This window comes from Anneissia japonica, unplaced genomic scaffold, assembly GCF_011630105.1.
Source record: "Anneissia japonica isolate Jap-2015-1 unplaced genomic scaffold, ASM1163010v1 scaffold673_len1821605_cov196, whole genome shotgun sequence".
In the NCBI taxonomy this organism is placed as follows: domain Eukaryota; kingdom Metazoa; phylum Echinodermata; class Crinoidea; order Comatulida; family Comatulidae; genus Anneissia; species Anneissia japonica.
Window position 1 is genome coordinate 1,091,764 of NW_022717449.1, and position 24,583 is coordinate 1,116,346.

General features: G+C 34.8%; 2 protein-coding genes across 2 annotated transcripts in view; both read right to left on the reverse strand.

The window, feature by feature from the left end:
* Nucleotides 1-5,789: 5,789 nt before the first annotated feature.
* LOC117110284 (glycine-rich RNA-binding, abscisic acid-inducible protein-like) lies at nucleotides 5,790-14,298 on the reverse strand. Its single transcript, XM_033252935.1, has 4 exons — nucleotides 14,141-14,298; nucleotides 12,459-12,625; nucleotides 11,715-11,748; nucleotides 5,790-7,014 (listed from the first exon to the last, which is right to left on the reverse strand). The coding sequence occupies exons 2-4, from the start codon at nucleotides 12,567-12,569 to the stop codon at nucleotides 6,839-6,841; spliced, it is 321 nt and encodes a 106-aa protein (XP_033108826.1). The 5' UTR covers nucleotides 12,570-12,625; nucleotides 14,141-14,298; the 3' UTR covers nucleotides 5,790-6,838.
* A 6,290-nt stretch (nucleotides 14,299-20,588) lies between these two features.
* Nucleotides 20,589-24,583, reverse strand: part of LOC117110283 (RNA-binding protein 3-like) — a 7,784-nt gene continuing 3,789 nt past the window's right edge. Inside the window, exons 3-5 of the mRNA XM_033252934.1 lie at nucleotides 23,424-23,590; nucleotides 22,922-22,955; nucleotides 20,589-21,838 (exon numbers count right to left, since the gene is read on the reverse strand). Coding sequence (XP_033108825.1) covers nucleotides 21,645-21,838; nucleotides 22,922-22,955; nucleotides 23,424-23,590 — 395 coding nt within the window. The 3' untranslated portion in view covers nucleotides 20,589-21,644. The remainder of the gene's footprint in view (nucleotides 21,839-22,921; nucleotides 22,956-23,423; nucleotides 23,591-24,583) is intronic.

A 24,583-nucleotide genomic window follows, 5' to 3' on the forward strand; every position in this document is an offset into this window, starting at 1 on the left:
AGTGGTGGAGAAACACTCTTTATCAAAGTATGAATAAACCTTTTTTGCATTGCCTGGTACTCAGGCTTAACAAACAAGACTGAATACAGAGAAAATCGATAAAACGGCAAGAATATGCAAATAAAACACTCTTTAAAGACTAGTTTTATTGACAATACACTTCTTCGGGCACTGAGCGAAAAGTTATTGTCAATAAAACTATTCTTCAATAAACAGTGTTTTATTTACTATTATATCAGATTAGCACTCGAGGCTCGCGAGTCAAATTTGGCCCGCAAGGCAATTTGGCCTGTGAGGAAAAACAAAATAATTAAAAGAATTAAAAATATTTAAAACATTAAAAATTCAATGAATGCTATTTAAAAGTAGCACTGGGTGCTTTCCCTTTCCCGTGAGATCTACTCTAAAAATAATTTTTCCCTTCAAACAAATGAAAGTGATTAAGAACCGGGGCAGTACAGTATTATATATATGCACCAACTTTTTGTGCCGCCAAGTTATATATGCACCAACTTTTTGTGCCGCCAAGTTCCGTCTCTGTTTTGTTCTTTTCATTGTGATTCGTCTATATATAGCAGTAGTTCCCAACCAGGGGTCCGTGAAAAATAATTGGGGGTCTGCCAAGTAAAAGGAGTCCGCAGTTGGTCCGCCAAAAATTTGTTGGTCCGCTGGATTATTGAACAACTTTATCATGATTCCATTATTTTGTCTTAATTGTATATTTTTTTTAATTATTTTTTTTTTCATGCCTTAATAATAATCAAATACCTTTGGCAAGCATGACTTCCTTCACTCTTTTAGCTGGGATTATATTTTAATTCCAATATTATATTCTTGATATGATAGAATCTTTTAAATTAGTTTTTTATGTATTCTTTATGTAAAAATATTTAGTATATGTTTTCTCCTTTATTTCTTTTACCTGGATATTAAATAAATTTAACAATCAGTTCCAGTCTGAATTTAAAATTTTCAGTCTGGCAGTATCATTTTCGGCCATCTGAAAGTGCAATAAACATACAAAAGTCGTACCTTATGGGGGACTGATAGCGTAAAATTTACTGTCTGCATCCCTCCCCTCAGTGGTGGTGCCAGAGGGGGGGGGGGAGTTGGGGCTATAGCCCCCTCGTCGGGGAAGTCCAGCCCCTGCCCCGTCGGTGAAGATGAATACATTCCGTCGGGGAATAAAAAAATATGTTTACATGTCTGTTCGTTTAGCAACCATATCGCCTTCATTGACCTTTGTGTACCGTTTGTGTTAACTTTTCATCACAATAATAACAAAAACAACAATAATAATAAATAATAATAATAATAATAATAATAATATAATAACATAAATTCACGTGCCGTTTTATTGTAAGTTATCCGACTACCGTATATAGGCCTATTACAGTACTTTTCACATTGAATTAAGCCCATGAAACAACATATATTCTTCTTCACAATGAATTAATTACGTTCAAACATCCTTTGGAACGTAAGTTAGCAGAACAGTGTCAAGTGTGAAAACAGCGTTTTGACACTATTTTTAAGATGTCAGTGCATATTAATGTTATGTATTGAAATTTAAAAAAATACAAATCCCCTCACACTCCCCCCCCCAGCCCCAACCCAGATGTATATAACGACTGCTATAAACATGCCGAAGATTATATTTGGCCTGTGAGATCAAAAATAATTTTTGCCCTTCAAAGAAATTAAGAACCAGGCATGTCAGACCACCTCAGCCCCACCATGATTATGTCACTTCTTGGTGGCCGGAAATGACACTATTGGACTTAAATTTAATATTATTTCCAGTTTCAACTATGGAAATTGTTCGTGAACTCTTTTTTTTAATTTTGGAAATTGCTTTCAAAGCAGTTTTTTTTTATAAATCTTTTAGTAAATTAGGCGACGACGTGAGCGTACCGTACTTTTTCTTTGGGGCGGATTGGGCGCTATGCAGTAGTATTACTATTATTATATACATTTGTTTCAATCAATTTCAACATGTACAGTAATAGGTCTACTATGATGGGTAATCATGTATTTATATCTTTATTAATTGCCATGTTTTAGGGCGTGACGCGGTTTCCAGGTGAGTGGCGATGCAGCAGGCCAGGGCACCATGCATTTTGTTTTTATTAATATAAAATGTAGTCCTATAGTATTGTCAAAAGCGTTGTACAGTATTAAAGTGTTGTGTGTAGTATGAGGAACCCCCTGTGGCCTCTCGGAGCTCATTTGGACTTGCACTTCCCCTGGTCAAAGCTCCATGATGCTGGGTTGTAGTAGGAGGGCCTCTCTTCTAATAAATCTGTTAAAGAGTGTATTCGGGGGATTTGGTTTATTTGTTTTTCTTCTTTAATTATAGAAATAGTTTTCGTACTGTCAAGGAGTTGGCGTGCGCGAAGGTGAAATGGGGGACCTCAAGTATCAGTTTTAATTCGCAAAATAAGGTGATTTTTAACTAATTGACGATTTTTTTGGGGGAAGGCAACTGGAGGAGAGAATTTTGAAGAGGGCGTGCGCGCACCCCCTTCCCCCTCCCCAATACGTCACTGACACCAGACTAGTTATCTGGAGTAACTTGCGAACTTTGACCCCAAGTATTTGTCAGTAAAATTACGTCGGGTAAAACATCACTCCTATTTTGGTGGCTTCTTAAAAATCGTTCATCATAATTTTTTATACAAGTTTTTTTTTTTATACATTTTCCATAGTTACCAACCTGAGAAATTTGAAATGCGTGTGTGACTAATACTAGTTGGCTATACGGGGGGGGGTCCAAGCGGCAGGGGAACCACACCCCCACCCCGACGATCTGAGCATTTTTAAGCTGTTTTAAAATGATTACAGTGAGTGTTTGTTGATAATACAGGTACATAAGCAAAAATACTGTATTATTAATAAAGCCAATTTGAGTTTCAATGTAGGTCTATGTTTAATTTGAGCACCCAAACTATGTATACCTACAAAAACATTTCATTACTGATCAATTTTTAGTAACTCGTTAGTGAAATAAGTAGGGCCTTCAAGGAAATACTGTACTCTCTCATGACTCAAGTTACTGCATCACCGTTTTTATAGTTTTAATACAATCAATTTCTTCTAATTTTAAATACATTTCCCCTGATAAGATAGTATAATACATACTCCAAGTATCGAAATGCACGCCATCGTGTCGGGATTCAATATTTTGACATTAATTATGTCATCATCAGGAATGATGATTATTGGCTAGTATATAGAGACGTACTAGGTAATTCGGTACGTTAACCTATCAGGAAGGGTAATGGTACACCAGGTAGTAGCGTATCTAGAAGTCTTGAAATGGGGGTTCTGATGGGGGGGGGGGCGTGCGCGAAGGTGAAATGGGGGACCTCAAGGATCAGTTTTAATTCACAAAATAAGGTGATTTTTAACTAATTGATGATTTTTTTTGGGGAAGGCGACTGGAGGGGGAGATTTTTGAAGGGGCGTGCGCGCACTCCCCTTCCCCCTCCCCCAATACGTCACTGACACCAGGCTAGTTATCTGGAGTAACTTGCGAATTTTAATCCCAAGTATCTGGGAACGTACTGAGCATTCAGTAAAATTACGTCGGGTAAAACATCACTCCTATTTTGGTGTCTTCTTAAAAATCGTTCATCATAATTTTTTATACACGTTTTTTTATACATTTTCCATAGTTACCAACCTGAGAAATTTGAAATGCGTGTTTGACTAATACTAGTTGGCTGGGGGTCCAAGCGCCAGGGGAACCACACCACCCTCCCCCTCCTCGACGATCTGAGCATTTTTAAGCTGTTTTAAAATGATTTCATTGAGTGTTTGTTGATAATACAGGTACATAAGCAAAAATATTATTAATAAAGCCAATTTGAGTTTCAATGTAGGCCTATGTTTAATTTGAGCACCCGAACTATGTAGACCTACACAAACATTTCATTACTGATCAATTTTTAGTAACTCGTTAGTGAAATAAGTAGGGCCTTCAAGGAAATACTGTACTGTACTCTCTCATGACTCAAGTTACTGCATCACCGTTTTTATAGTTTTAATACAACCAATTTCTTCTAATTTTAAATACATTTCCCCTGATAAGATAGTATAATACATACTCCAAGTATCGGAATGCACGCCGTTGCGTCGGGATTTAATATTTTGACATTAATTATGTCATCATCAGGAATGATGGTTATTGGCTAGTATATAGAGACGTACTAGGTAATTCGGTACGTTAACCTATCAGGAAGGGTAAATAATCACTCCTTTGATATTTCCCGAGGCAAACTCGCATCTTAATAGCATTTGTAGTAATTTCCATCTGGATAGATAATCTGGAGGTCGTGTGTTAGATTCTTTTTTTAAAAATTGGTTCTATTGGCTAGTAATTGGGGGAATCTAATTTGAATAATTTTATAACCTATTTTTTAACTTGATTTTTAAAAATAAATCGGATTTAAAACAATATTTATTCATAATAATTATTTTGAATATTTAATAACATTTCATTTCCCTAAGCAAACTAACATCTTAACAGCATTTGTTGTGGTTTTCATCTCGCTAGATAACCAGGAGTCGATTCCACCCGAATCATTTTTATTTTCTTTTTAAATTTTATTAATGGCTAGTATTTGGGGACGTACTGAGAATTCGGTACGATAACACGTCAGGTAGGCCAAATAATCACTCCTTTGATATTTCCCGACGTCGCAAACTCGCATCTTAAGTTGTAGTGGTTTTCATCTGGCTAGATAACTTGCGGGTCGTGGGTTCGATTCCCATCCCAACCATTTTTTCCCTATTGGCTAGTAATTAGGGATATCTAATTTGAATATTTTTATAATCTATTTTTTAACATGATTTTTTAAAATAAATCGGACTTAAAAACAATATTCATTTATACTAATTATTTTGAATATTTAATAACATAAAACATTAATAACTTTTACTTTGTATATTTAAGTTTCTCTTTACTTTTGACACCATGACCATGAGTAATATTGACCTGCTACTGTATATATTCGAATCATGTTCTCAAGAGTTAACTGACTGGAACTTGGTGTGGTACTAGGTTAATGGCTTAGGAGTCACAGTGCTTCCCCACTCCATTTAGTTTGAGCATGGTCACAATAACAAGTTTCACAACCTGATGGAAATCTCTGCGCCAAACTGCCTATCTCATGATCAAATGAATTTCCTCCAATTATTTTTGAATTCGAATTTTTTTTGTTTTTTGTTATAGGGTAGTGTTGGGCATAGAATGGGGTTGAGGGTCTTTTACCTTAACACTAAGAACTGCATCTAAACTTCTAGAGTACTTGTAATAATCCTTTATGTACTTCTTTTGTACCACTTTACGCTTAGTTTTAACATTAGTACAGTACTGTATTTATAGATATTGGTGCCACAGGCTGTTAAAAAGGCGTTTTTGTAATGGTAGGTAGGATATTTGTAGAGTACCTTCCACAATAACATCGTTTTAAGGCGCTGACAGTATTCAGACCTTTAATATATTTTTGCCAGCCACAACAAAATTGCCGCCAGATCACATGTGGCCCATAGGTCACACTCTGCCCACCTATGCTTTAGACTAAAGGTAAACCTGTACAACTTAATGGGGTTAAAAACTATAAGTCTTTATCATCATTGTGGCTTTCCTACCTCATGCAATGTATGACTGTTCAAAAAAAAAATTTATATATATATATTTTTTTACAATCTAATGAGTCAATAGTAAACTACAATCTAACCAGTCAATAGTAAACACTACTAATAAAATATTCCATTGCCCAAAATACATTTAACAGAATTTATTTGAAAACATTATCATCACATGCAACACAGAATTAATTCGCAGGAAACTGTCACAGAATAATAATACATTAAGTTTGAAATATGCAGGCTGAGTGTATATTGTACAATACTACTAGCAGGGGACTAAAAAAAAATACTGGCAAATAATCGTCCGGAAGACTATGCTATTTAAACACATGTCTAAAAACAGTAGATCAAAATAAACAGTATAGTATGAATATTGTACAATTCATAAAATGTTCAATTAGTCAATCAATGAATTATCATCCTTTCTTTGATAATCTTATGCAAATATATTACAGTATATTTTTAGCGCACTGTTTTACAGAATGGCTTAAAATGCCTTACTGACTGTTTTCAATATAACCCTGTGTAAATTCTGCGAATTAAATGATTACTTAGGATCTACTGATATACATTTGATACAACAAAATTCAAAAACTTTTTCTGCAGACCGGATGTAAATTACAAAATTGTTTTCTTTCATACAAATTAAAAAAAAAATAGGTTAAACACATACTGTCTGCAAAAGAATAATTGGGAAAATAACGCTCAAATTTAAATGAAGATCTGTAAAAACTCATTTTAAAAAATATTTTACTCCCAATTGCTGATTTACTGACAGTTAAGGATTTCCAAAAATCCTTGAATTGACAAGCAGCAAATTTCAGCATCTATGAAATAGAATCTAAAGGTATTGAACTGCCTGTTAACCGACAGGGTAATTTTTCCTCAGTCAAAATTTTTAATCGAATGTTAATAAATATAAAAATTAAACAAATAAAATATGAATTTAATTTTCCAATATTTTTAGCTTATGACAGACAGTACATCTTTAAGAGAAACCACAAGCTGTATGCCGGTATTACAAATATAAATGCAATATTTTTATTTACGTTGGCAACACTTTGATTAAAATACAAAACATTAACTGTAAGTACAGTTTTCATTCCCAATGCCCAACCCCAAAATTTTCTAAAACCATTTTTGAGAAACTGCTAACATAAATGGTGAAAAGATTATGATCAATTTACCACTGTCCTCCACCATCATATCTATCACCATACCCACCCCCGTAACTTCTGCCGCCGCCGCCACCACCATATCTGTTACCACCACCATAGTCGCGCGATCCACCGCCTCCACCATAGCCACGGTCGTACCCTCCTCTACCACCACCATAACCACCTCCTCCTCCTCTTCGTCCTAAAAAAATAAAAATGTTCATTAAGTCACTTATAAATGAAATGATGTACACCACAGAAGTTATTTTCAACAGCCACAGTAGAACACCTCAATTACGTACGGCACGGGGCCAGAGCCGTTCGTAATTGTGGGTATTCGTAAGATCGGTGTTGACCCAAATTATTGGTGATCCGCTACACTAGCGGATCACCTCTTGTTATTGTCAGGATCATCATCATCATCATCTTTTTTTTCTTATTCTTCTTTCTTTCTCCCCTTTTCTGTTCGCACGATATCTCAAAAAATGCCATGAGTTACGCACAATCGCTGTCAACGAACATTTGGCTTGGTCTGGAATAGTCATGGTAAGCTTTTCAACGCGCTCAGTCATGCGTGACGTCATCTACGCGCAATTTTGCGTTTTTACATTATCGATCATATCAGCCCAACCAATTGCCATTTTGAAATCGTATTAAGTGAGCATTAACTTTGGGTTAATGTTGAATGTACTGTACCCTAATTTTACGCGTGCGCTTATTGACGCGCGCGCACACGTGCGTCAAAATTTCAAAATCACTTTTTGACTAAATTATAGCACGTTTCATTTCAAAACTTTCCATAATTTACCCGCCGTACGTTCATTTTCACGCACACAGCACATATTAAAGCTGGAAATCACGTTTTGTTACATACTTTGTGTTCCTGACACATTATTCATATCAGGAGTCACTCTTTGTGCTATTACCGTGCTCACGGGCATCAAGACGTACGTGTACACATGCGGAAATCTTTTAAAAAGCTCAAAATTATTCTTTTTTTAAAAAACTAATTACAGCAAATTTTAGCATATTATGACACTTTTCAATCAGCACCGCATGATCTTAATGAGGGTCAAAGTGCGGCGGATCACCTAACTCGTCCTCAGTGACGAGTTCAAATCTAGTTTTTTTTATTCTACATTCTGACAAATAACTGTTCGCACGATATCTCAAATTTACCGAGAGCTACGCACAAAACGACTACAACAAACATTTGGCTTGGCCTGAAATAGTGACAATAAGCTTTGCAACGTTACCAGTCACGTGTGACGTCGTCTACGCGCATTTTTGTGTTTTTTACGCAATTGATTATATCAGCCTAACCAATTGACATTTCAAAATCGTATTACATGAGCATTAACTTCAAGTGAAGATTGATTGTAATGTACTCATTTTGCGCGTGTGCTTCATAACGCGCGCATCAAATTTTTAAAATGGTCGAAATCAATTTTTGACTAAATTAGAGCACGTTTTAAGCTATTTTGAACGTTTCAACATTTTTAAAATTTTCGGCACCGCGTGCGCATTTTTACACGCGCGTCACGTACAGAAGTTAAAAATATTGTTTTTTAAAATGTTTTAGGTCCCTGACACTGTATTCACAAATTTCCAATCTTTTTTGGTCATTTGGGGTCAATAGCAATGGCGTACGCGCGCATAGAACATAAAAGCACATGTGCGCGTTTTTTTCGACATATAGCAAAATTGGCAAAAAACATGCCTATTTTCAATCAAATATAGCTCCTTAGAATGAAAGGTGACCCCCAATTTTTATTACATATTCTGAAAGCACATGAGTTGTACATATGATTTTATGGGTCATAATGGCTGATCGGACATTATGACGTCATTATATTGCCATCTGAATTCAACAAACTGAATATTATCGATGTCGTCATTTAAAAAAAATGCGCATTTGAGCGTATCTCGCTTATTCTTGATCAATTGTCTTCCAACTTTTGAGTATGTTGTAGCTGAGGCAATTCTCTTTCATATATGTTGCATTTTTTTACATTTTGATGACGTCCATCATGGTCAAAATATAGGGTATTGCTTACCCCCTCATATTTCATTCGTCAAGCCGTTGATGACCCCATAATCACCTTAATCAGTCGTGATTTCTGAATCATATTTAGTGGGTATAAACTTCAGGTCATGGTTAAATGTTATGTACATTATATTTTTGTGCGCAGGTAATAACGCGAGCGTTCGCGTGCGTCAAAAATTACATATGCTTATAATTATGCCTATTTATAATCAAATATAGCTCCTTAGGATGAAAGGTGACCCCCAATTTTTATTATATATTCTGAGAGCACATGAGTTTTAGATACGATTTTATATATCATAATGGCTGATCGGACATTGTGACGTCATCATATTGCCATTAAAATTAAGAAAAAACTGACGTTATTACTTTTTATACTCGTTTGAACATTTCTCGCTTATCTTAATTGATTGTCTCCCACCTGTGAGTATATTATAGCTAAATCAATTCTCTTTCAGACGTGTCCCTTTATTTTTCATTTTCATCACGTCAGCATGGTCAAAAAGAATTAATTTTTGGAGCCCTTTTATCTCTCATTCTTAAAAGATGTAAAGAGATAGAAAAGAAAGAGGGTGGCAGACTGTATTTCGACGCTATCAGACTGATATATATAGGTTATATGAAGGGAAAATTCGTGTGGCATTACCAACTAACAGGCGGTTTTAAAAACACTTGACAATGTTTAATTTTGTGTGCCATTACTGTGCACGCACACATCGTGAAGTGCGCGTCAGTTAAAATTTGAAAATTCTCCATATCATTATTCAGATAGTTTAAAGAACGTTTTGGGTCATTTTCAGCATTCCAAAACTTACCATATTTACGCGCCATACGTTCATTTCCACGGTAAATACGGCGGATCACCTAACTCATCCTCTGTGACAAGTTCAAATCTAGTTATATATTTGCACCGGTACTTCTTACACTGGCATAAACTAGGCCCAGGCTAGGCCAACAGGGCTACGTAGCTAAATCTGAGGGGGCCTTGGCCTACAGTAGGCAGTTTCTAAGTATTTTGATCCCACTCTAGGCCCCTGACAGATAAATTTGTTTTTAATCGGACGTTTCTACCTAATTAAATACCTAGATTGTGGATTTCACTCCAACACAACTTCCATAGATACTTGTTTATTATATTTATTGATCATTCAATAAAACAATCAATCACTATGTTGACTTTTAAAGCCGAAAACAATGATTAAAAGAGAAGTAAAATTTGTCGCATACACATGTGTGAAGCCATAATAAACACCAAATATGAAGAGGCCCATTAGAGGGCCTCCTTCACTTGAGAATTACACAGTATAGTATGGTATGCTGTAAGCATGATAATAACAGTTACAATTCGAGCGGATTTTTTTTTTTTTTTTTTCACTAGCCCATGTGGGCGAGTGGGGATGGAATATCACTCGCCAAATTTTTATTTCACTCGCATTGGCGAGCGCTAGTTTTGCACCCTAAAATTGCATGGGTAATCTTCCTCTGTATGTAATAGGCATTAACAAATATTACAAGAAACGCTCAAAATATAGGGAATTTTTGTATGACGTCATCACCTTGATTTTACATTCGTAAAATCGGGAATTTGTTAAATCAGGGTTCATAATTAAGGGTTTCTACTGTAACTCAAATTTTCATAAATTATAATATGTTCATAACAAGGAGTACAAATTATTATTATATACGCAAATTTACATGTTTAGGTATCGTCTCTATTTTACGTTCGTAAAATCATGAATTCATGATATCAGGGTTTGTAATAGAGTGGTACATTACTGCCTCAATTACTTTAACACAAGCCAGAACTCGTGCTAATTTCAGTTAAATCCCTCATTAATGTGGGAAGTTCACAAGCTTACCTTGACCTGGTTTTGTTGCGGTTTGCACTCTTAACTGAAAGTAAAAAAAAAGTTCATGATCTAGATTTATCAGAACTAGTTATTTAAATTAGTGTTTGATTTGTATTAATTTTGACAAATAATTTCTTAACCAAGACACTGCAGTAATGCGGTTTGTTTACGAAGGCAGAACATGTGCTCAGATGTAAACGGCTCAATGAGTTTGAGATTGGGACGGGTTTTGAACTGAACACTGTATTTGTTTTATCATTTTATATATTATATAATACAGTTAAACTTGCCTAAGTCGAATCCAAAATGCCATTGAAACATTGATTGTTAGTTGAGATCCTACTACCACCAACCACGACGAAGTTACCACGCGTGGGGAACGTTGCAGTAATTGTGGGCTGAGGGCCTCCTTCACTTGAGAATTACACAGTATAGTATGGTATGTTGTAAGCATGTTAATAACCGTTACAATTCGAGCGGATTTTTTTTTTTTTTTTGTCACTAGCCCATGTGGGCAAGTGGGGATGGAATATCACTCGCCAAATTTTTATTTCACTCACATTGGCAAGCGCTAGTTTTGCACCCTAAAATTGCATGGGTAATCTTCCTCTGTATGCAAGTAACACTTTTTAGAATTTTAGGCATTAACAAATATTACAAGAAACACTCAAAATATAGGGAATTTTTGTATGACATCATCAACCTTGATTTTACATTCGTAAAATCGGGAATTTGTTAAATCAGGGTTCATAATTAAGGGTTTCTACTGTAACTCAAATTTTCATAAATTATAATATGTTCATAACAAAGAGTACAAATTATTATTATATACGCAAATTTACACGTTTAGGTATCGTCTCTATTTTACGTCGTAAAATCATGAATTCATGATATCAGGGTTTTTAATAGAGTGGTACATTACTGCCTCAATTACTTTAACACAAGCCAGAACTCGTGCAAATTTCAGTTAAATCCCTTATAAATGTGGGAAGTTCACAAGCTTACCTTGACCTGGTTTTGTTGCGGTTTGCACTCTTAACTGAAAGTTAAAAAAAAAAGTTGTCATTATTTTATGATCTAGATTTATCAGAACTAGGTATTTAAAGCAGTGTTTGATTTGTATTAATTTTGACAAATAATTTCTTAACCAAGACACTGCAGTAATGCGGTTTGTTTACGAAGGCAGAACATGTGCTCAGATGTAACGGCTCAATGAGTTTGAGATTGGGACGGGTTTTGAACTGAACACTGTATTTGTTTTATCATTTTATATATTATATAATACAGTTAAACTTGCCTAAGTCAAATACAAAATGCCATTGAAATATTGTTCGATAAAATTCGAATTACAGATTGTTAATTAATGGAAAACACAACAATTTGGCATGTAAAGTAAGATCAACTTAAAATTATTCAACTTAGACAAGTTTGAGATCCAACTACCACCAACCACGACGAAGTTACCACGCGTGGGGAACGTTGCAGTAATTGTGGGCTGTACTGTACATGCTTTTTATTGCTAAACTAGAGTATGGCATGGGCCAAGTTAAGATTATATACAGTCATGCTGCACGGTTTTTACTGTACACAATACAAACATTTTTCATTTAACATCATGTGGTCCTAAGAATACGTAATAAAAGCAAATAATCAATTGGAAAGCTTCAGAAAAATATTATGCAACAATTGTTTAGAATTTTCTTGAAGTTATGGTTTGCCAGTTAAACAAGCCCATCATATTGAACTTACCGTCCTATTACCAAGTTCAATATCATTACGACTTATTGCTGCCATAGCGGCCGATTTATCATAAAACTGTACAAAACCAAAGCCACGACTACGGCCTGTCTCTCGGTCCATGACAACTGTTACATCGCTGATCTGCCCAAATTCTTCGAATGTTGATCTGATTTCGCCTAAGAAATAAAGAAAACATTTGTAATATTGTTTTTTTTTTTAAAGAAATCTATTAAGGCTGTTTCCACTAAGCAAATTTATTCGCAAAACCTAAAATTTTTACCCAAAAAAATTTACATATGCCAAGTACAGTTATATTGTGGCATTCAAATCAGAACTTATAAAGTATATTTAAATAGTGAGATACAATTATGAGATGTTTAAAATTAAGGATACACAAGTTGATTGAGAACATGATTTGGTGCAATTTTGAAATGTTTTTAAGTGTATCAGTGATTGAGCAAAATTTAAAAATATGGAGTAATATGTTTCTGAAGTATTAACGCTATGTGACAACCCTTGTTACCGAGCAACTTTAACTAAAAAGACAATAGAGTCAAGTACTTCCTTAGTTAAGACAAAATATTAATAGGCTTTTTTAACTGGTGTATCTGCTTAATTTTAAAAAAATTATGGAAACCTTGCTTAAACTAAATATTCATTGGACTGTACTGTAAACTGTCAAGATTTTATTGAATGTTGTTATCTGAATTGATTAGGTGTTTCAACACCAATTGAACAAGTTATGGAGGCCCTCAACTGTATTGATCATCTCATTTACTTGCTCGATAACAAAGCAGTGTTGCATGGTACTGGGAGAGGAATACAGATAATAATGAAGATTCAAAAACGCAACTCAACTTTAGACATCAAAGATTAAAATGCGTAGAATTAAGCTTACAGTTGATTCAAGCTGGATAACTTTCATACAGAATCACATGTTTTGAAATCTTGCTTAACTTGACTTCCATATCAAATCAATGTACGGAGTCAAATCTATACTTTCTGATAATTCAACACATTGCCATAAATTATTCTCAAAATATTTAAGGTATTCTTTCCACCGCATTAGACAAGGTAAATGCAACCTATTCTGGTCTTTAGGAAATTATATGCCTGCAGCAAGAACTGTGCGAGTCAATAGATTGATTCAAACTTGTATGCATTATAAAATATTTATCAGTACTTTATAAAAATACAATTTTTCAAATCATCTTTTACATTCCTTATAAAGGCTATTATAAATCTTATCTTTCAAACATTACAAAAAAATATTCAAGAACAAAATGTGTGTAATCGGGTACAGCAGAGCCATTTCTATCAACCAATTCGTAACCAAGAGAACTTTAAAATTGCAGTCTTATGAGAGAAAGTCGAAATCTTAAGTTATTTTATTAGGTCAGAAACAATCCAATGAATGTCTACTGACTTCAGATTTATAAAAAAGACACTGGTCTAAAAAAGATGTTAAGTAGTGTGTATCAAAAAGAACAGACTTCTGTATAACTAGGGCCAGCATACAACAGAATGCCTACACTGTTCAAGTTGAAATAGCCAAAGATACTACAGTTACCAATTACAGATTATTTAGTTTGGGCATTTCGTGAATTCGTAAACGTTCTTTCTCAAGTTCTCATACGGATGGCTTCAGACTAGGGCCTCAAGCACCCGTTAACACAACTCAGTTAACTGACCTTCGGTTGTATCAAAGCTTAGATTACCAACATACACCTTTCTGTAGACGAAAAATATTTTAACAAGTAATAACAGTGTTTGGCTTCTGCAATTTCACATCCTCAAAGAAATGTTTCCATCGCAAGAATTTGGACGTGTATATTTTAGGTTGCAACAAATACTTTACAATTGAGTGATAATTTGATTTAAGATTGTTGATTTGTTGAGTCATTTTGTTTCAAAATATTATTGTATCTAGAAACAATTTTAGTAGCGTAGTTGTTGAACATGAAAGAGTAGTTATGTTAATTTCATTTATTTATTCCGGAAAACACAGAAATAGAAAATCAGAGAAAAGCCACATGCTCGCCCGGAGGAATCCAATAGCGAACAGAATTCACTTTTAAGGGAAATCCCAACGAACAAGTGTCAGCAATAAAAAGAGAAACATATAAATAGCAATATAAAAACAATAACGATAATGGTATTAATAATAATAATAATACCAAAAATAAAACATTAGAAAGCACATCAAATTCAAGTTAGTCCAGGCTGTAAAGATGATTTTTAAGTTTAGTTGAAAATCGATTTAAACTAAAAACACCCTCATTTTGAACATCAACAGGTAAGTTATCCCACACCCGAGGAAAACGAATAAAAGTATAGTGAAAAAAACTATTAGTTCTAGCACGATAATGAATAAATTTCAATTGATCAAGATTCCTAACACGGGGCTGAGGTAAAATGGATTGCTCAATGTAGATCACCATGTAAAGACACTTCATAACAAACATAATATAAATATAGAGTAATCTATTAAATAAATAAGGTAATTTAAGTTTATGGAGTCTATCAGAATATGAGATATGGGCTGGATCATCATGCCGGGTATAACGAAAACAAGCTCCAGTAAAGCATCTCTGGATTGACTCAAGTTTGTCGATGTGACCTTGTTGAAACGGTAACCACGGAATACCACACTCAAGAAGGGGTCTTGATAAAGATTTATACAACTTCATGAGAACGCAGGGATTCGGGGACTTAACAGTGCGTCTAATAAAACCATTAATTTTTTTACATTTTGAAGTAATGTATTTAATTTGCTCATTCCATTTTAATTCGGAAGTAATAATCAACCCCAAGTATTTAAAGACTATTTACAGAGTCTAATATTTCCTCTTTGATTTTATATACATTGTCAATGACTTTCTTACTTCTAGTTAAGTGCATAAGTTTGCACTTTTTACTATTCAACACCATATTGTTTTTGTAACCCCATTCAACCACAGTATTTAAATCTTTGTAAAATAATAGAATCTTCGTTATTGTGAATGGTACGATAAAGGACAGTGTCATCTGCATATTGCGGAATAGCAGAGTCAATGAGAAAAGGCAGGTTGGACACATAGAGGTTGAACAACAGGGGTCCGAGAACGGACCCCTGTGGATCCATGTTGTGACGGGGGAATTAGTCCGTTGTCAATGAAAAAACCAAGATCTAATTGGCCACGATGCGTTTGAAACATTTACCCACAGAGGATGTGAGAGATATGGGTCTGTAATTGTGTAAACAGATATTAGGGCCGGATTTATGCAGAGGAATTACATTAGCAAGCTTCCATTCAGTTGGAAATACACCCAAAGCAACCGAAAGATTAAACATCTCAGTTAGAAAAGGAGTAATCCAGTGAGAGGCCATTTTGAGCATTCGGGGAGTGAATTCCTAAAGATTAATTACAGAAGTCACCTCTTCCTCGGTGATGTTAATTTTTCCAAGTGTATGTGTGAATTGTCCGAGTGAAAATCAATTTCATCATCATCCTCCCTATCAATAGAAAATTCCTAATAAATTGTGAGTTGAATGCGTTAGCAATAACAAACGAATCTGAAGTAACCGTGTTGTCAATTAAAACACATGTTGGAATCGGTTTAGGACGTTTAGTATGACAAATGCCCAGAACCTCTTAGGATTTTTGTAGGCATCACGTGCAACTTCAACAACATACTTAGAATATGACTTGTTTATTGCATATTTTGTTTGCTTTCTTACAGATTTAAATTTTGACCAAACTACCATGTTGTTGGGGTACTTCCTAACCTTTTTATACATTTTCTTTTTTTTCCGACAAAGTTTGAGTATATCTTTATCTATAAATGGTGATCTTTTTCTCGACCTGATTTGGATTTAGGAACATTGCTGTCAAAGATAGAGAAAAAAAGGGCATTAAAATTAGACCATGTAGAATCGATACTGTCAGCATAAAAACAAGACATCAAACTGTTCATACATCCTATGGAAGTTTGCTTTGGCAAACTGGTAAACTGTTTTAGTGTTGGACATCCTTTTTATCGCATCGATGGCAACATTAAAGGAAATGCCATCGTGATCACTGTCTCCTAATCCTGGTACTGCAGTAATATTAGAAAACAGTTCTGGGCAGTTTGTATACATAAGGTCAAGAGTTGATCCTATTACAATATCAGATACACAACGACGACGGGTGTTAAATGTTACAAGTTGCTGCAAGTCCAGGATGTTCGTTGCATCTTCTACTGCAGATTTATTTGAGGAATTCACAGGTACATTAAAGTCCCCCTGGGACTTTAATGTACGTGATGGCCTGGTATCGATAGCTACGTTGAAGAACTAACTCTAGAATTTCTTGAAACTTCTTGATGTAATCAATACCGCTGTTAGGTGGCCTGTAAAAATATCCAAATAGGATTTTTCCGGACTTGGTATTGACTTCAGCCTAAACGAGTTTAAGATTGTCATCTTCAAAATGATTACATGAGACTGGATGTAACGCTGCATTTATTGCCAGTAGCACACCACCTTCATTGCGGTTTCTGTCCTTCCGGAAAATGGAATACATCTTCAAAATGATTACATGAGACTAGATGTAACGCTGCATTTATTTCCAGTAGCACACCACCTCCATTGCGTTTTCTGTCCTTCCGGAAAATGGAATACGAATCAGGGTCCAGAACAAGCTCGCTAGAAAAAACTGAAGAATCGAGCCATGTTTCAGAGACTGCTATAATATCTGGTTTTTCTGTAATTAAAATTGTATGGAAATCGGGCAACTTGTTCACAAAGCTACGTGCGTTGTACAATCGACCGGCTATAAATTGAGATGAATTGACATTTGCAGAACCTAGAACCGGTGGTATGCATTATTGATGTAAACAGCCTGGCGTCGCCTAGTTGAAACCAAAACTGAATTAACGAAAAATCGGTGTATCGTTCCTGTGTGAATACTGATGCATTCAAATATATGCAACTCTGGGATTCCAACCATAAATCATAAATAAATTACACTACTTTATCAAGCATCAAGCAACCATTACCTACTGTACTTAGTACTAGGCTAGGCCTATACCTTACTAGCTAGGGCCCTAAAATAAGGGCTGCATTTCCAAATTAAGCCAAGGTAAGTCTAGTTTTACTTAAAATAAGCCTAGGACTAGGGCCTAGGCAGCTAGAAGCACATCTGTGTGAGGGTGCTTGTCATAATCCCATATAAGGAAAAAAAAAAACGGGATTACATGAGGCCTTTTCCTGGACCCTAATTTGGTATTACAAAATAAAACAAAACACTCGGATGATGTTCTCCTATAACTTCCGATTCAGAAGATGGAATTCCCACTTTGAAAATACTCAGCAGTGATATGCCTAGAACTTTTCAAATTTTAATAAAATACCAAAAAAAAAAATAAATAAATCATTCACATAAAAATTATTAAAATAATTTAAACATTTAGATAAAAAAAAGGACGTCAAATAAATTGCTATCAATATTGACGTCGAACATTGAAAACAACAAAATTAAAATGCACAAGTTGAACTTATAAATAAAATTATAGTCATTCACTAATCACTAGACTTAGCTTTTATAATTATAATCATTGAGTTCACCCCTTCCCCCGTCGGGACCAGGCGTGTCAGACCACCTCAGACCCACCATGATTATGGCACTTCTTGGTGGCCGGAAATGGCATTATTGAACTTAAATTTAATATTATTTCCAGTTTCAACTATGGAAATTGTTCGTGAACTCTTTTTTTTAATTTTTGAAATTGCTTTCAAAGCAGTTTAAAAAAAAAAATCTTTTAGTAAATTAGGCGACGCGAGCGTACTCTATCTTTGGGGCGGATTGGGCGCTATGCAGTAGTAGGGCCTACCATATTACTATTTTTATATACAATTGTTTCAATCAATTTCAACATGTACAGTAATAGGTCTACTATGATGGGTAATCATGTATTTATATCTTTATTAATTGCCATATTTTAGGGCGTAACGCGGTTTCCAGGTGAGTGGCGATGCAGCAGGCCAGGGCACCATGCATTTTTTAAAATTATTAATAGAAAATATAGTCCTACAGTATTGTCAAAAGCGTTGTACAGTATTAAAGTGTTGGGTGTAGTAAGAGGAACCCCTGTGGCCTATCAGAGCTCATTTGGACTTGCACTTCCCCTGGTCAAAGCTCCATAATGATGCTGGGTTGTAGTAGGGGGGCCCTTTCTAATAAATCTGTTAAAGAGTTATTCAGGGGTTTGGTTTATTTGGTTTTCTTTTTTAATTAGAAATAGTTTTCGTATTGTCAAGGAGTTGTAGTAGAGGGCTGGGTAGTAGTAGGAGGGGCGTGAAATCGTAAGCTCGGTGGTCTAGTGGCTACGACACCAGGTAGTAGCGTATTTAGAAGTCTTGAAATGGGGGTTCTGATGGGGGGGGCGTGCGCGAAGGTGAAATGGGGGACCTCAAGGATCAGTTTTAATTCGCAAAATAAGGTGATTTTTAACTAATTGATGATTTTTTTTGGGGAAGGCGACTGGAGGGTGAGATTTTTGAAGGGGCGTGCGCACACCCCTTCCCCCTCCCCCAATACGTCACTGACACCAGGCTAGTTATCTGGAGTAACTTGCGAATTTTAATCCCAAGTACCAGGGAACGTACTGAGCATTCAGTAAAATTACGTCGGGTAAAACATCACTCCTATTTTGGTGTCTTCTTAAAAATCGTTCATCATAATTTTTTATACACGTTTTTTTATACATTTTCCATAGTTACCAACCTGAGAAATTTGAAATGCGTGTTTGACTAATACTAGTTGGCTGGGGGTCCAAGCGCCAGGGGAACCGCGCCACCCTCCCCCACCTCGACGATCTGAGCACTTTAAAGCTGTTTTAAAATGATTTCAGTGAGTGTTTGTTGATAATACAGTACATAAGCAAAAATATTATTAATAAAGCCAATTTGAGTTTCAATGTAGGTCTATGTTTAATTTGAGCACCCGAACTATGTAGACCTACACAAACATTTCATTACTGATCAATTTTTAGTAACTCGTTAGTGAAATAAGTAGGGCCTTCAAGGAAATACTGTACTCTCTCATGACTCAAGTTACTGCATCACCGTTTCTATAGTTTTAATACAACCAATTTCTTCTAATTTTAAATACATTTCCCCCGATAAGATAGTATAATACATACTCCAAGTATCGGAATGCACGCCGTCGTGTCGGGATTTAATATTTTGACATTAATTATGTCATCATCAGGAATGATGGTTATTGGCTACTATATAGAGACGTACTAGGTAATTCGGTACGTTAACCTATCAGGAAGGGTAAATAATCACTCCTTTGATATTTCCCGAGGCAAACTCGCATCTTAATAGCATTTGTAGTAATTTCCATCTGGATAGATAATCTGGAGGTCGCGTGTTAGATTCCCACACGAACCATTTTTAAAAATTGTTCTATTCATAACAATATTAATAATTAATTTGGCTAAATAATCTGGAGGTTGTGTGTTCGTTTCCCTCACGAACCATTTTTTTAAAAATAAATTTTTCTATTGGCTAGTAATTAGTATATCTAATTTGAATATTTTTATAATCTATTTTTAAACATGATTTTAAAAAATAAATTCATCTATACAGTACTAATTATTTTGAATATTTAATAAGAACATAAAACATTTATTAATAATAATAACTTTTATTATTCAAGTTTTTCTTTACTTTTCACACCATGACCATGAGTACTAAAATTGACCTGCAACTGTATATATTCGAATCATGTTCCCAAGAGTTGACTGACTGGTACTTGGTGTGGTACTAGATTAATGGCTTAGGGGTCACGGTGCTTCCCCACTCCATTTAGTTTGAGAATTTTAAAAAGTCGTTTTTTGTAATGGTAGGTAGGATATTTGTAGAGTACTTTCCACAATAACATCGGTTTTAAGGCGCCGACAATATTCAGACCTTAATATATTTTTGCCAGCCACAACAAAATTGCCGCCAGATGACATGTGGCCCACAGGTCACACACTGCCCACCTAAAACTAAAATTATTGTGGCTTTCCTACCTCATGCAATGTATGACTGTTCAAAAAAAAAAAATATATATATATATTTTTTTACAATCTAATGAGTCAATAGTAAACACTACTAATAAAATATTCATTGCCCGAAATACATTTAACAGAATTTATTTGAAAACATTATCATCACATGCAACATAGAATTAATTCGCAGGAAACTGTCACAGAATAATAATACATTAAGTTTGAAAAATGCAGGCCGAGTGTATACTGTACAATACTAGCAGGAAACTAAAAAAAAAAAAACCAACTGGCAAATAATCGTCCGGAAGACTATGCTATTTAAACACATGTCTAAAAACAGTAGATCAAAATAAACAGTAGAGTATGCATATTGTACAATTCATAAACTGTCAATCAATCAATGATCATCCTTTCTTTGATAATCTTATGCAAATATATTACAGTATATTTTTAGCGCACTGTTTTACAGAATGGCTTAAAATGCCTTACTGACTGTTTTCAATATAACCCTGTGTAAATTCTGCGAATTAAATGATTACTTAGGATCTACTGATATACATTTGATACAACAAATCTGCAGACCGGATGTAAATTACAAAATTGTTTTCTTTCATACATAAAAAAAAAAAAAAAAGATTAAACACGTACTGTCAGCAAAAGAATAATTGGGAAAATAACGCTCCAATTTAAATGAAGATCTGTAAAAACTCATTTTAAAAAATCAAAAAATATTTTACTCCCAATTGCTAATTTACTGACAGTTAATGATTTCCAAAAATCCTTGAATTGACAAGCAGCAAATTTCAGCATCTATGAAATAGAATTTAAAGGTATTATCTGAACTGCCTGTTAACCGACAGGGTAATTTTTCCTCAGTCAAATTTTTAATCGAATGTTAATAAATATAAAAATTAAACAAATCAAATATGGAATTTAATTTTCCAATATTTTTAGCTTATGACAGACGGTACATCTTTAGGAGAAACCACAAGCTGTATGCCGGTATTACAAATATAAATGCAATATTTTTATTTACGTTGGCAACACTTTGATTAAAATACAAAACATTAACTGTAAGTACAGTTTTCATTCCCAATGCCCAACCCCAAAATTTTCAGAAACCATTTTTGAGAAACTGCTAACATAAATGGTGAAAAGATTATGATCAATTTACCACTGTCCTCCACCATCATATCTATCACCATACCCACCCCCGTAACTTCTGCCGCCGCCGCCATATCTGTTACCACCACCATAGTCACGCGATCCACCGTAGCCACCGCCTCCACCATAGCCTTGGTCGTACCCTCCTCTACTTCCTCCTCTTCCACCACCATAACCACCACCACCACCTCCTCTTCGTCCTAAAAAAATAAAAATGTTCATTAAGTCACTTATAAATGAAATGATACACCACAGAAGTTATTTTCAACAGCCCCAGTAGAACCCCTCAATTACGTACGGCAAGGGGCCAGAGCCGTTCGTAATTGTGGGTATTCGCAAGATCGGTGTTGTACTTCTTACACTGGCATAAACTAGGCCTAGGCTAGGCCAACAGGACTACGTAGCTAAATCTGAGGGGCCTGGGCCTACAGTAGGCAGTTTCTAAGCATTTTGATCCCACTCAAGGCCCCAGAAAAATTTGTTTTTAATCGGATGTTTTTACCTTCTTAAATACCAAGATTGTGGATTTTACTCTAACATAACTTCCATAGATACTTGTTTATTATATTTATTGATCATTCAATAAAACAATCAATCACTATGTTGACTTTTAAAACCGAAAACAATGATTAAAAGAGAAGTAAAATTTGTCGCATATACATGTGTGAAGCCATAATAAACACCAAATATGAAGAGGCCCATTAGAGGGCCTCCTTCACTTGAGAATTACACAGTATAGTATGGTATGTTGTATGCATGATAATAACCGTTACAATTCGAGCGGATTTTTTTCCCACTAGCCCATGTGGGCGAGTGGGGATGGAATATCACTCACCAAATTTTTATTTCACTCTCACTGGCGAGCGCCAGTTTTGCACCCTAAAATTGCATGGGTAATCTTCCTCTGTATGCAAGTAACACTTTTTAGAATAGGCATTAACAAATATTACAAGAAACGCTCAAAATATAGGGAATTTTTGTATGACGTCATCACCTTGATTTTACATTCGTAAAATCGGGAATTTGTTAAATCAGGGTTCGTAATTAAGGGTTTCTACTGCAACTCAAATTTTCATAAAATATAATGTGTTCATAACAAAGAGTACAAATTATTTTTATATACGCAAATTTACAAGTTTAGGTATCGTCTCTATTTTACGTTCATAAAATCATGAAATCAGGGTTTGTAATAAAGTGGTACATTACTGCCTCAATTACACAAGATAGAACTCGTGCTAATTTCACTTAAATCCCTCATTAATGTGGGAAGTTCACAAGCTTACCTTGACCTGGTTTTGTTGCAGTTTGCACTCTTAACTGAAAGTAAAAAAAAAGTTGTCATTATTTTATGATCTAGATTTATCAGAACTAGGTATTTAAAGCAGTGTTTGATTTGTATTAATTTTGACAAATAATTTCTTAACCAATACACTGCAGTAATGCGGTTTGTTTATGAACATGTGCTCAGATGTAAACGGCTACTACCACCAACCACGACGAAGTTACCACGCGTGGGGAACGTTGCAGTAATTGTGGGCTGTACTGTACATGCTTTTATTGCTAAACTAGAGTATGGCATGGGCCTAGTTAAAAGATTATATACAGTCATGCTGCACGGTTTTTACTGTACACAATACAAAACATTTTTCATTTAACATCATGTGGTCCTAAGGGTACGTAATAAAAGCAAATAATTATTTGGAAAGCTTCAGAAAAATATTATGCAACAATTGTTTAGAATTTTTTTTGTTTGCCAGTTAAACAAGCCCATCATATTGAACTTACCATCCTATTACCAAGTTCAATATCATTACGACTTATTGCTGCCATAGCGGCCGATTTATCATAAAACTGTACAAATCCAAAGCCGCGACTACGGCCTGTCTCTCGGTCCATGACAACTGTTACATCGCTGATCTGCCCAAATTCTTCGAATGTTGATCTGATTTCGCCTAAGAAATAAAGAAAACATTTGTAATATTTTTTTTAAAAGAAATCTATTAAGGCTGTTTCCACTAAGCAAATTTATTCGCGCGAACCTAAAATTTTTACCCATACGCAATTGAGATTCTTGAAAATTAAACTGCGCATTCACATAGGAAAAAATTTCTGATTTCTGAATAAAATTTATCTAGTGTAAAAGAGCCCTTATAGAGTACTACAAGAAAACATCAGTATAAATTAAATTAAGTACAGATTAAATGTTATTAGTCGGTAAACATGGTGACCTTTCATTTTCTTCTCACAATGACACTAAAGAGAAAGTGGTTTACAAAAACTGCAACAGAATCCAACAGTTTTTGGGAGAAGCATTAGTATTAAACTTAATTGTAGACTATGATTTTTAGATATTGGAAATGATCATGCATGCATTTAATGCATTGTAGTTGAAACAACCAAAAAATTTTACACATGCCAAGTACAGTAATATTGTGGCATTCAAATCAGAACTTATAAAGTATATTAAAATAGTGAGATACAATTATGAGATGTTTAAAATTAAGGATACACAAGTTGATTGAGAACATGATTTGGTGCAATTTTGACATGTTTTTAAGTGTATCAGTGATTGAGCAAAATTAAAAAATATGGAGTAATATGTTTCTGAAGTATTAACGCTATGCGGCACCCCTTGTTACCAAGCAACTTTAAAGGCAGGCTCAGGAGGAAAAACATTTTTTGATATGTTGTAGAACTGATTTTTCTAAGACAGAAAAAACTTTTTTTGACGAAAAACTGGGAACGGTGAACGAGATACAGATTTTTAAATATTTAAAAACTGAGGAAAAAAGGGGCGCAACTGCCCATTTTTTACACCTTATTCCCCCAGTTTTTAAATATTAAAAAATCTCATTCACCGTTCCCCAGTTTTTCGTCAAACAACTTTTTTTCTGTCTTAGAAAAATCAGTTCTACAACATATCAAAATTTTTTTTTTCCTATGGA

What these genes read in the sequence shown, in the direction of transcription:
- LOC117110284 (XM_033252935.1), bottom strand. Translation starts at nt 12,569, where the DNA reads ATGGACCGAGAGACAGGCCGTAGTCGTGGCTTTGGTTTTGTACAGTTT. An exon ending in TTGAACTTGGTAATAGGACG is followed by an intron (nt 11,749 to 12,458) that starts GTAAGTTCAATA and finishes TTTAACTTTCAG; the next exon opens with TTAAGAGTGCAAACCGCAAC. An exon ending in CGCAACAAAACCAGGTCAAG is followed by an intron (nt 7,015 to 11,714) that starts GTAAGCTTGTGA and finishes TTATTTTTTTAG; the next exon opens with GACGAAGAGGAGGAGGAGGT.